At 38.8% G+C, this 12,527-nt stretch overlaps 1 protein-coding gene across 1 annotated transcript in view; it reads right to left on the bottom strand.

Moving 5' to 3' along the window:
- The window catches only part of LOC108936406 (nebulin-like), a 77,522-nt gene that overhangs the window by 5,253 nt on the left and 59,742 nt on the right, over window positions 1-12,527 (bottom strand). The window contains 21 exon segments of the mRNA XM_029248570.1: window positions 791-883; window positions 1,405-1,509; window positions 2,731-2,835; window positions 3,027-3,131; window positions 3,274-3,387; window positions 3,867-3,977; window positions 4,301-4,411; window positions 4,798-4,902; window positions 6,437-6,541; window positions 7,770-7,874; window positions 7,957-8,070; window positions 8,866-8,970; window positions 9,202-9,303; window positions 9,573-9,683; window positions 10,105-10,215; window positions 10,617-10,721; window positions 10,957-11,061; window positions 11,483-11,587; window positions 11,682-11,786; window positions 11,896-12,003; window positions 12,113-12,214. Of these exon segments, the coding sequence (XP_029104403.1) occupies window positions 791-883; window positions 1,405-1,509; window positions 2,731-2,835; window positions 3,027-3,131; window positions 3,274-3,387; window positions 3,867-3,977; window positions 4,301-4,411; window positions 4,798-4,902; window positions 6,437-6,541; window positions 7,770-7,874; window positions 7,957-8,070; window positions 8,866-8,970; window positions 9,202-9,303; window positions 9,573-9,683; window positions 10,105-10,215; window positions 10,617-10,721; window positions 10,957-11,061; window positions 11,483-11,587; window positions 11,682-11,786; window positions 11,896-12,003; window positions 12,113-12,214 (2,232 nt within the window).

Here is a 12,527-nt window from a genome sequence, read left to right as displayed (position 1 = left end):
AGACCATTATTCCTCCTCCACCAAATTTTACTGTAAGCACTATGAATTCTGATATGAAGGGTTCTCCTGGCACCCGCCAAAGCCAGATTCGTCCTTCAGACTGCCAGATAGTGAAGAGTGATTCATCACTTGAGAGAACATGTTTCCAATGCTGCAGAGTCCAATGGGCATGAATTACACCACTCCAGATGATGCTTGACATTGTGCGTAGCGATCTTAGGCTCACGTGCAGCTGCTCAGCTATGGAAACCCAATTCATGAAGTTTCCAACACACAGTTCTTGTGCTGATGTTGCTTCCAAAGGCAGTTTGGAAGTCTGTACTAAGTGATGCCACAGAGGATAGCTGATTTTTACGCACTACACTCTGCAGCACTTGGCAGCCTCTCTCTGTGAGTTTTCAGGGCCTACCACTTCATGGCTGAGCTGCTGTTGTTCCTGGATGCTTCATCTTCCCAATAATAGCACTTACAGATGACTGGGGAAGATCTAGCACAGCAGGAATTTCACATATTGACTTGTGGCAAAGGTGGCATCCTATGACAGTGCCATGTGTAAATTTGCTGAGCTCTTTAGAACAAACCATTCTACTGGCAGTGTTTGTCAATAGAGATTGCATGGCTTTGTGCTGGACTTTATGCACCTGTCAACAAATGGGTACGGCTGAAACATCCAAACTCAATAATTAGGAAGGGCTTCACATACTTTTGGCCATGTAGTGTAAACATTGTTAGGGGATGGGATATGGATCTGTATGTTTGATTAAAGGAGAAATATATCAATATGGTATACCGTGCTAATCATTTGCTGATTGCGTTTAACTCGCTCCATCTCTGGTGTTTCAGCTATAGCCGTTCCTCCTCCCAGTTCCTCTTTGTACAGTATCTTTAACAAGACACCATCGTGAGCAGCGCTTAGTTTTAATGGATAAAAAACTCCTTGCATTCGATAAGTGAAAACAAGTTCCAGGTGTTTCCTTATTATTCCATTCATTAAAAAAATGCCAACACTATATAGAACAGCATGGGATGGAGTACATATTATGTTTAGTTGAAGGTAATGTCATGCCATAATGTACAAAATAAAAACACCTGAATGAGGTTTTCAAAAAGGGTTACAAACATGACAATATTCTTATATGTAAAAAAAAAAAAAAAAACACAAAACATTAGCCAGCCCCAGAGTTATACTAAATTATGGTTAATTTTTAGCTCCAGCTCAGATTTGTTTGTTCTAAAAATGTAAATCTAAAGGATGTACAGCAAAGGTTAACTTTCAGAATATCAAAGCGGGGAAAAAAAGAAAGAATAAAGTAAGAAAAAACTGAGACAAGCAAAAAATTTAAAAAAAAAAGAAAAAAGTTGTTAGAAAAAGAAAAGGAAAATATGTATAAAATCAACAGGTACCGAGCTGAAATTCTTTTGATTTTCTCTAACACGTTGCAATTCAGGAGTGTCCTTTACAGTGGACACTTTGCCCTTAATGTTTTTAAGGTCAGTCTGGTATTGAAGCTATAGGAAAGAAGAGCACAAATGGAAAGTTAAAAAAAAGAAAAAACAAAAAATGAGCTTCATTTGTTTATTGGTTTAAATACTTAACCAGCACATTTTGCTAAAAACTTTCCTCTTCATATCTTGAAACACATTTGCCAAAATATACAACTGACCATAATAACACAGAACCCATGAATAATTTAAAGAAAATGTCATACTTAAATAATAAATTTCTTTATGAGAGCAATTAAACCAAATGTTCTATTTCTAAGGACTGTGAAATTGTTTTTGACTGAAGAATCATATTTGACACAATTATTTAAAATACCTTTTCAGCTAAAATTCCTTCAAAACAGGGATGGGTAAATACCTGGTTAAAATTAAGCAGTCACATATGTTCACTACAGTCGTTAGCAAAGGTTTAAATACCACTGGTCAAAGTATATGTTTTTTGATTTTCTAAGTGAGAAGTTACACAAACTGTGCAGTGAAAAAACTTAAACATGACATATTGTTACAAAATGTAATGCATAATTCCTATTTATTTAAAAATAAATATATATTAAATTACAGTATCCATGCAGTTATTAAAGCTTTAAGTAAGCCTACCGGCCACAGAGGAAAGGCAAAAGAGAAAAAAAAGAAATGTTAGTATGAAAAATAAATAAATAAAGAAAAAAATAAATAAAAACTCTCAATTGAAAGGCAAAGGAGGAAAAAAACCTCTGGGGGTCCATCTGTCCAGTTTGCTAAATACACAATATGTGAGGGGTCATTTTTCTCAACTAGAAGCATTCTGCAAGGAAGAGCTGAACAAACCTCCTTAAGCAAGAACAGAAAGGTTGTTAGCAGGCTATAAGAAATGTTTAGAGGCATCTGAAATCACAAGACAAAGTTAGCTTTGCTAAGTACTGAATAACATGATCCCAAAATGTTTGCACTTAAAGCATTTTATTTTTTTTCTCAGTCTGCTAAATTCAGCAAATAAACAGCAACTGAGCATTAAAATTTGGAGAAATATTTCATACTGAAGTTTGTTCCCTGCAGAAACCATGTTAAATTTTCACTTAGAAAATCAACAAAGCATGTCATTTGACCAGTTGTGCCGGAAATTTTGCACGTGACTATACAGGTGAAAAAGGCGTAAAGGCTGCCATGATACAGGTAATTATATATTTCCTTATTAAGATAAACAACAAACAGCACAAACAGACAAATTTGCCTTGTTCATGTACTTACAGTGCTGAAGTTTTTCTGGTTGTCCCGGACCCTCTGCATCTCCGGGGTGTCTATAACTGGCACGTAGTGCGACATGCTCCTTTCAGCCTCTTCTTTGTACTTTTTCTGTCAAGAGCACAAGCGGCATACAGTGTCAGGCTTTCGGGCTCTCTTAAGTGTTAGTGAAAATTAAGGGTACCTGTAAATCGTACAGCAAGGTACAGTAAACTAGCATCCCAGAAAGGGCACAGGGAAAAAAAAAATCCTGGAAAGAACAGGAGAGTATGCAGTTTTTCCTTTGCCTCTGATCTTCTCACCTGGCTAACAAGGCTCCTCATCTGCTGAGCATGGATGATGTCCGGGGTGTCGATCACCGTGGTATAACTGGCTCGGTCCTGCTCTGCTGTTTGTTTGTATTTTGTCTAAGGAAGAGAGGTGTTATTGTAGTATTTTTGGTATTTTTAAGCGTGATCTAAAATCAGTGCTGGCTGTGTTCATGTAAACAGATGTTTCACTGGCAGAAGATGTTTTCACAGTAACTGGAAGGGAAGGGTGTGCACCGACCTGACTAAGTATGTCCGTGGCATTCTTTGCCCTCATGAAGTCTGGTGTGTCAGTAGCAGCAGCTAACAAACCCTTTCCCTTAATCTCATTCTCCAGTGCTTTTTTGTATTCTCTCTGTAAATACCCAGGAAATAAAAGTCCATGGTGATTATAACATATAACACTTGCCGTAGATGAACTAAAGCCAATCTGAGAAAAGAATCTGAGAGAACGCACAGGATCAACATGGGCAATAACATTATGGAGTAATACTATTGCTCAGTGCAAGACTAGATCTGTAAACTGAAATGTTTTAAAAACATAGATGAAACATAAAAACATAGCTAGAGATGTTGGAAATACATCTACCAATAGAGTTTTCTTGGTTAAAGACCATCGTCCTTAGAGCTATAGTTGAAGGCTTGTAGAGATGGAGGACAAAACAGTGGAGCCTACCCAAACTAGAATGGTTTAACTGTGGCATCTAGATAATGTGGGTTTTGGTGCAGCTACTGGGATATACGCAGAACTGATGTTACTTGTGGACATCAAGGGAGCGGTGGAAGAACACTTCTCTAGTGACACTAAAATCAAAAGGTGAAGTTTTTAGTTACCTCATTCAGGATATGAGTAGCATTTTTTGCTCTGAGAAGCTCAGGGGTTTCATCCAACACTGTCAAACCTTTACCTTTCACTCCCTCCTCTAGATCCTTCCTGTACTCTTTCTGGAGGGGATAAAAGACCAGAAAAAAATACAGCTGGACATCTTAGGTACGTGTGCAGAGCATTCCACACAGCAGGTGCCTAATCCACCAAATGTTGTGTACAATAGTGTATGGTTTTCATCCACTGTTAAAAGAAGTCCATAATCAGCCGATGCATTAAAATTACTCTATTTATAACAGAGAATAAACATTTCAAAAGAGCAAAGAACATTAGATTCACTGAAAAACGTAAGTGACGCATGTGGCTTATTAGGCTTTGAGTCAGCTCAAGGGAAGGGATTTTGCTGAATTTACGACGCAAGCATGGGAGGAAAGGCTATTACCTCACTGATTATTTTGGTGGCATGTCTGACATGCAGCATGGCAGGGGTGACTTCCAAGCCAGAAAGATTCCTGCCTTTAATGGATTCTTCATAGTCCTTCTTGTAATCTTTCTGTTTTCCGCAGATAAAATGTGTTATATACAGATGAAACATAGAGGATCGACAGCAATATTATGCCAGCACTGTGTTTGTATCTGATGTCACAGGGGAATGTGATTTAAAAACAAAAGAAAAATCTTGTGCCAAAACTGAGCTATTAATCACGTAGCTCAGCTTAAATCCTGACACATACAATATATGTCAATGAACTGCCATCAAATTTTGTGTGTCTCTATATGTATTTGAATGTACATTCATTGAATCTATACCAAATGTTCAAGAAGTTACTTGAGTCTGATAGTGATCTGCATCAGTCTGCTAAGAAGAGTGCCTTCTAAAAATAAATTGAATTGATACTGAATAAGTAACAAATTCAAGCTGACTAATTTGTTGTTTACCTCGCTCTGCAATTGTTGGGCCTCCTTGGCTGACACATATGTTGGTGTCTCAAAGTCCAGCATGGCTTTCCCTCTCTCCTTCTCATACTTCTCCTTGTATTTCACCTATATTTGCCCAACAAAGGGAACTCTACTTAACAACTCATTCATTATTACAATATGAGATGGACATAGGCAATAAATTAAGTTTTATCAAGTTCGATCGAGTGAATAGGAACTTTATATCATGATTTCATACATCAAGGTATTTATACAAGTAAATCTGATTAAATTCATATTCAAAAGGCATAATAGAAGTTCTTCTCCATGAGCTTTACTTTTTTCTTTTCAAATGCTTACCCTTTCACTGCTTATCATGCTCTTTCATTTAAACACAAGGACAATATAGTATAGGCCAGGCTTTTTGATACTTCTTTGGACTTTGGAATGTAAAGGAGCTGTCACAAGCATTTAACTTTTCGGCATAAGACTGAACCAAAGCTTAAAGTGATAAACAAAAAACATATCTGACAGTTAAAGTACATCTGTAATGAATGAAATGTTAAGAACTTTTTGCAAAGAAGCCCTCTGTTGTGTTTTCATCTGTTTTGATGAAATTGCAAAACAGTATTTTTTCCAGATAACAGAAAAAAGTTAATCAAATTCACTAGATCAAGAAGACTCCTCCAAAAAGATGCCAACATTGTGTTTTGGCTATGACTAATGTTAATGTCTGCATCTGTGTGTTTTTTTGAATTTGTGCAGGGTGCAATATAAAAGAAAACTCTATTGAACTGATGAACAGATTTTAGGCCTAAGCAGTCAAGGGTTGTGGTTCACCAACCATTTATAATAAAGCAGTTTTCCATACTCTCTATGTCCCTCCCCTTGCCAGCAGTTGGCAGTTTGCTGTAATTACATTGTACACTGCCTAAAAGCAATATATTTAATGACGTTATAACACCAAGACACACAGAGTATAAGGTCAAACCACTTCATCTAGTAAAATCTTTGGAAAAAGGATGAGCAAACCTAAACCAGATCATACGAGACCATTGTATCAGCATGCTGGAAGCCAGCAACACGAGACAGTGAGTGAAATAACAGTGGACCAGTTTCTTTATAGTGTTACACAGTGGGTTGAATAACACAAGGTAAGGTGACTTACAACAGTTTAGAACAGGGTTTGTTCATATTTTAATACAATGGACCCCTTTGGCAGTCTGGTGAAGCCTACTGCCCACTTCTCAGGATAATCTATTGTAATGACTTACGTTACTGAAGAGTGTTTTGTTCGAGCAGGAACAGCTGTTCATTGTAAATAGTTGTGAACAACGGGAACTGTGGGACTGTGTTTATAGGTGGGCAGCCATAGTCAGGGCTGTCAAGGATATAAGGGGGGTGAGTTTGTGTTGCGGACTGTGTAAGACTGGTGTAGGATATAGATGATTGAGGAAAAAGGGGTTCTTCGAGCGACACCATTGTTTCCTTGTGTACTCGCCGATACCTCTCGCTGTGCGCTGGTGTTCCAGTAAACATTTGCAATGAATGGTGCCTATGAGATTTACTCATGAAGAGTAAAAAAAGACACTTAGGACAGAGGAAGTTATACTCCATTTGTTGGGTGGTCTCTTCAGAGGGCCAGAATCCTACCACTTACTTGGCTCTGCAGTTCAGATGCCTCCTTGAGATGGATCTGCTCAGGTGTGTCTGGGATCATGTGGTAGTGACCTTTGCTCTCTTCAAATTTCTTCTTGTACTGATACTAAGAGGGATCAAACAGAACACTTAAGATGTCGGTCAATAGTGTTACTCAACAGTGCTGCTGACAACTTCTGTTCACTTGTTAAAAATTCATAACAAATCCAGAAAAGGGGGGAAAGGTGGGAAAACATCCTGATTGTGAATAAAAACTGCACATTATGTGTACTGTATTATAATGAATGTGAAAAAACTGTGAAAAAGTTAACGCGCTTAGGGAGGTGTGGTGGTGCAGTGGGCTGGGCTGGTGTCCACTGTGTGGTGGGTTCGGGGGTCGAGTCCTGCCCTCCGATGGACTGGCGCCCCCTCAAAGGTGTATCCCCTTCCCTTTCAGCCTTGCATCCTATGTTTCCGGGATGGGCTCTGGCTCACCGCGAACCCGCTCAGGACAACCAGTTGTTGACATTGTTGGTTGGGTTAATGTGCTTATAAGATTCAAAAACTGAATTAGGCAATCAGTTTATGAAATTACCCAGCATACTGGGTGAAGTGTTATTTATGCTTCACAAACGAGGTGAAATATAAGCAAAGACAAGCTAAATTAACAAAATAGTGGGAAAGCGGTTTAGAAAGTGTGTGTGTGTGTGTGTGTGTGTGTGTGTGTGTGGCAAAAATTTCCCAGGTTTAAAAAAAAATTAGACAATTATTCATATTATTATTTACGAAATCCATCAAGCGATACACCGAAAAGATCTTACCCAACAATAACATTGGTGTAGTTGAAAAAGAAACTGCAATATGCACAGCATCTGACGTCAGAGTTCTTGGCATCACTAGGAGTAATTAATACCAGATAATTTTCTTTTGGGTGGCCTAGACCAGACAACCCTAACTGTAACTACACCTAAATTCTGGAATTTACCTTGAACCCATACCTTCAGCTATGCCCTCTCTCAAGAGAACTCCTGAGTGGGTACAATTTTACTGCCAGCCCAACAGTTGTGAAATCCACAGAACTGTAATAATAATAATAATAATAATAAGAAGAAGAAGAAGAAGAAGAAGAAGAAGAAGAAGAAGAAGAAGAAGAAGAAGAATCACACACACATAGCCCGAAACTGCTTGTCCCAAGCGGGGTAATGACAAACCGGAGCCTAATGCAGCAACACATGGCGCAAGACTGGAAGGGGAAGGGACACATCCAGGACGGGATTAAATGGGATCAAGAGTATAGACACCAGTATAGTGTGGTCTGGGAGTTTACACGGATGCAGACATTGCCAATAACTTACATCACTGGACAGCTTGCTAGTACTCAGGTTGTGTTGCATGGAGAGGGATTCAGACATGTCTGTCACTGGCTTGTGTATCTTCTTTAAATCTGTTTTGTATTTCACCTACAACAAAAGAGGAAAAAAAATTAAATAATACTCTCGGTGAGGCAAGGAAATGCATCATTGTGCTTGGTGTAAGACTTACCTCACTGGCAAGGCTGTTTGCTTCCTTCAGGGTCTGGTAAATTTTACTGGTCTTCAGGTCATATTGTGGCCTCTGCCCCTTCATCTCCTTGTCAAACTTCTCCTTGTACTTCACCTGTGTGCAAGCAGCAATGACAACTAAATCTTTTCGGTTTAGTTCAGTTTAGAAAAAAAAATTCTTAACATATTAAGTAGCCCACAGTTACCTCAAATCAGGTGCATTTTAGTTAGATCCTACATTTTAGGATTAAAAAATTAATGACATTAAAAGCATATTTCCACAATGCTGGAAAGAATGGTCTAAAACAATATAAGGACATGTAGTAAATACTAAAATTTCTGTTGCACTTGTTTTAAAGACAAAAATTACAAGCAAAAAACAAAAACCATACAATAAATCAGCAATTATTTGAAAAGAGCTCTGTTTTTACATTATGTGACTGTCTGCTGTCATTGAAAAAGTCTGATGTTTGATTAACCAGCAACAAAAAATAATCATTGAGTCAACAGGAGGCTAGAAGATGTAGACAAGAAGTCACATAAAGACCACCATGCTTCTGTTAATGTGACAAATGCATGTGCAGTGTTATATGAATGTTAAAAGGAGTTTTGTGGGTTGGGGTCAACAAACACACAAATGCAATCAGGGACAAGGTATGTCTGGATAGATTTCCAAAGAAAACAGTGAAAAATACATAATGGAAAATTTTGAATTAGTCCACAGTTAGATCTTTACACAAACTTCAGCTGCTCTAAAACTGAAATGTCCCAAAATCAGAGTATCATGATCACCTAAAGAAACTCATGTACCCATAAAGGTGGAGATGCAGAAACTGTAGGTTGAAGAAGGACCCCGTTCACGGTCTAATAGCATGGCACTCAGCTTACGGTCATTCCCGAGGACTCTCACCTGACTAGTGAGCTTGGAAACTTCCGTGGCCAGGGTGATGTCAGGGCGGTTGATCATTGACCCTCCACGGCTAGCCTCTTGGCGGGCTTTGTCTCGATATCCAATCTGAAAGTAAATGAACATTCAAACTTTGCTTGAATTAAACCCTGGCACTCACATTTAAAATACCCTGATTTATATTCATTGAATGACCTGACATCTAAGTAAATGAACTGCACACCAGTGTATTATGCAATATCTTGATGGCTATATCCAGCTCTCTCTTCGATTTCTGAGCAAACCATAAATGGTGAAATACTGTTTCATTGTGCAGAGGAGTGAGGCTGTGGTGCTCACATAGGTGATGAGCTTTGTAGCGTTTGTGGCCTTCTTGATGTCGGGGCGGTCCGCCACAGGGGTGTAGTGCAGCTTGGACTTGGCTTCCTGCTTGTAGGCCACCTGAAGTAGGAGTGAAGTAGACAATGACCACACTAAGATAAACGCTACATCATTCACATCACTAATATCTTACATCTTCACTGGATTTTAAAACCACAGACAAGAAACTTTCAAATCAGCTGGGGGGTATTGTAATTGTAGCACTAGGTTCAGTTCTATCTTTGGTTTCTGATTTACAGCAGGTTCGTTAGTTTTCAATATTGAGTTCATTCCTAATATGATTGAGACAGTAGACTGCAAGATTTGAAGGATAACAGAGAACTTCTCACATTGCTCTGGTTTTTCGCTACATCCATGGCATGTTGCACATCAGGGGGTACCAGCATGTTGTTATACTCAGATTTGCCCTTTTCTTTCTCAAACTTGCACTTGTATTGTTTCTGTGGGGAGATGGATAGAGGCTGTATCATATCTTTATTTATAACAAGCAATTATATACTTTATCAAAAACCGTAGGCTTCCGCAGTTAGAGTCAACTGACTGGAGGTTTTGTTCTTCTGGATTAAACTGCATATGGGACACTGGTTCTGACGTTTCGTTTCTCTTGATGGAAGCATCGCCAGGGTGTGACCACATCTTGTGGAGGTTTAACACCCTGATGATGCTTCCAGCAAGGGAAGCGAAACATAGGAACCAATGTCCCACACGCAGTTTAATCCAGAAGAACAAAACCTCCAGTCAATTATATATTTTCATTAAATCATGTCCTTCTTCCAACAAGTAACTTTTAACTGCTGTGAAATAGAAATAAATTCTAAATTCATTGAAAAAATGTAATACTGTAAAATCTTCTGAGCTCACCTCACTCACGAGCTTGGTTATCTCCTTGCTGTGCGCAGTCTCACGTGTTTCCGGCAGCTTGGTGAACGACCCTGACTGCATCTCCTTCTTGCTGGCTTTCTTGTATTTACTCTGGGGAGTAGATAGAACATGACAAAACTTCCCCACATCTGTATTTGGCAATATGTGACTAGAAATGCTATTGATTATAATAAGCAGTGTTACGTTTACAGTTTTTTTTGTTTTTTTTTTTTTTTTTGATTTAGCAGGCGCTTTTCTTCAAAGCAGCACACAATGATAATGATCTAGTAGTTAGGTGACTTTTCAATCCAATGTGATTTACAGTGCTATACTCTGCAGTAAATTCCCTACAGCCTTTTACCCATCTGGACAGGCATTTATGCGACCTCCATCCAAACTGGGAGGGGACTCAATAAACATTATTACTGGACGTTATAAGTATATGACAAAAAAATGAGTATGGACTACATGAAATGTCAACATTCATTGACATCCATCAACCCGTTCTTTACCTCAGAAGAAAGGGAGGCCACAGATTTGGCATGGAGAATCTGAGGGGTGTCTGCAACTGCCTTGTATATGCCCTTTGATTTCTGGTACTTCTCCTTGTACTTCACCTGGACAGGGCGACACCACAGTATGTATGGCCCTTTTCTGTTATCGTAAATTTAAATATTATTGATATTTACTTAATATTATTTATTATTAATGCATCATTGGCAATTTTTACATTTTAGAACAAGAAACTTATTATTAGTTGTTTTTACTCTCATAATAGCCAAATTTGCATGTAGCCATAGCTGTACTGACTGAAATCTACTACAAATTACACGGACAGTCACAGTCACTTACATCACTAGCTAACTCTCCAGTCTTCTTCACCAAGGTCATAAGCTTGTCATCCACAACAGATGTTTTGCAGCCTTTCAGCAACTCCTTATCATATTTGTACTCAACCTGTAAACAAGCACAGAAAGACTGGTGTAAACAGGAGCTACAGGAAGAGTCCTTTAACCGACATCTCAAAGTCACCCTATAATATACAGCACATGATATGAATACCTATACATTTTTAATTATGAAAAAATTCTAAAGTTGCTTTCAATTAATAAAGAAAAGCATTACATTGATAGGAATTTATATTAATTTTATATTAATTTAATTTATTTTAATTTATTTTAATTAATTTAATATATTAATTTGCGGATTTGTTCAGCTGGCTGATAGCCCTGACATTAATACAAACGTCTCCCTAGCTTTTCATACCATTTGGTTGTTTCCAATGTTGTCTCTGTTGTTGGAATAGCCACACTAAACTTCATGTCAGAGAATTTCCAAAGTCCCAGGAGCCCCATGACCACAGGCAGAGGCTACTTACATCACTTTGCTGTAAAGTGGTTTTTGCAGCATGGACAAAGTCGGGCCTGTCTACAGTCCAGATCCACTTGTTCTTGGTGGCCTCATACTTTTTCTTGTAGTCAAGCTGCATAGAAGCACATAAAAATTGTAACAAGTGACTGTCTTCTTAGAAAAAAGATAACAAAAAGGTGTTCACTTCTGTCAGGACATTATCTTACATTGGTGATGTTCTTGTAGGCTTCTCTGGAAGCTCGGATTGCATGGGCATCGGAAGCAATAGTAATGTGGGCCTTCTCCCGCTCATACATCTCCTTGTACTTCAGCTGCAGAAGAATGTACATGAATTCATTTGTAACAGATTTTAGACAAAGACCACTTGCCTAAGGGAATACTATTCGTCTTAGAGATGTTAAAGAAACTCTGGACCCATACCACACTCTGAAGGTCCTTAACCTTCTTCATGTGCTGCTGGAGCACAGTGTCATGGCCCAAGGTGTATGCCTTGTCCTTGTTCCTGTTGTACTCCAATTTATAGAGGATCTGAAATGACGATTGGGGGTTAGCAGAGAGACCAGTGTAGATCAGTGATGCATACAGAACCCTATACCATCACTGAGGACACAACGAGAGCCTGTGGTAGGAAACTCACATCACTGATCTTCTTGCTGCGCTTGTGCATCTCATGCTCGGGTGTCTCCAGCACAGTGGTATACCTGTCCTTGGCAAGTTCATACTGCTCCTTGTATTTCACCTGGAGAAGCAAAGGAGAGACAATGTCATCACAGCCATTGTTTTTGATGTGTCACTCTGGTCCTCTAGCACCATAGATCAAGTAAATTCCTGAAATGCCTATGGCTGTCAGTATAGTCAATATGATTCATTTTGTTAAGACCATCATGATCAGGCATAAGAAGCTTGTTTAAACCATCCATCTATTTTCAATAACTGCTTGTCCTGATCAGAGTCACGGTGATCCAGAATGTATCTCGGAAGCACTGCCTGCAAGGCTGGGACAGCATAGCCACACACTTACACAATACGTACAATTTGGTGTTGCCATTTCA

This window comes from Scleropages formosus, chromosome 24 (genome assembly GCF_900964775.1).
Source record: "Scleropages formosus chromosome 24, fSclFor1.1, whole genome shotgun sequence".
Lineage (NCBI taxonomy): Eukaryota > Metazoa > Chordata > Actinopteri > Osteoglossiformes > Osteoglossidae > Scleropages > Scleropages formosus.
The sequence above is the reverse complement of the archived record's forward strand: the minus strand, read 5'-3'. Positions and strand labels throughout refer to the sequence as shown.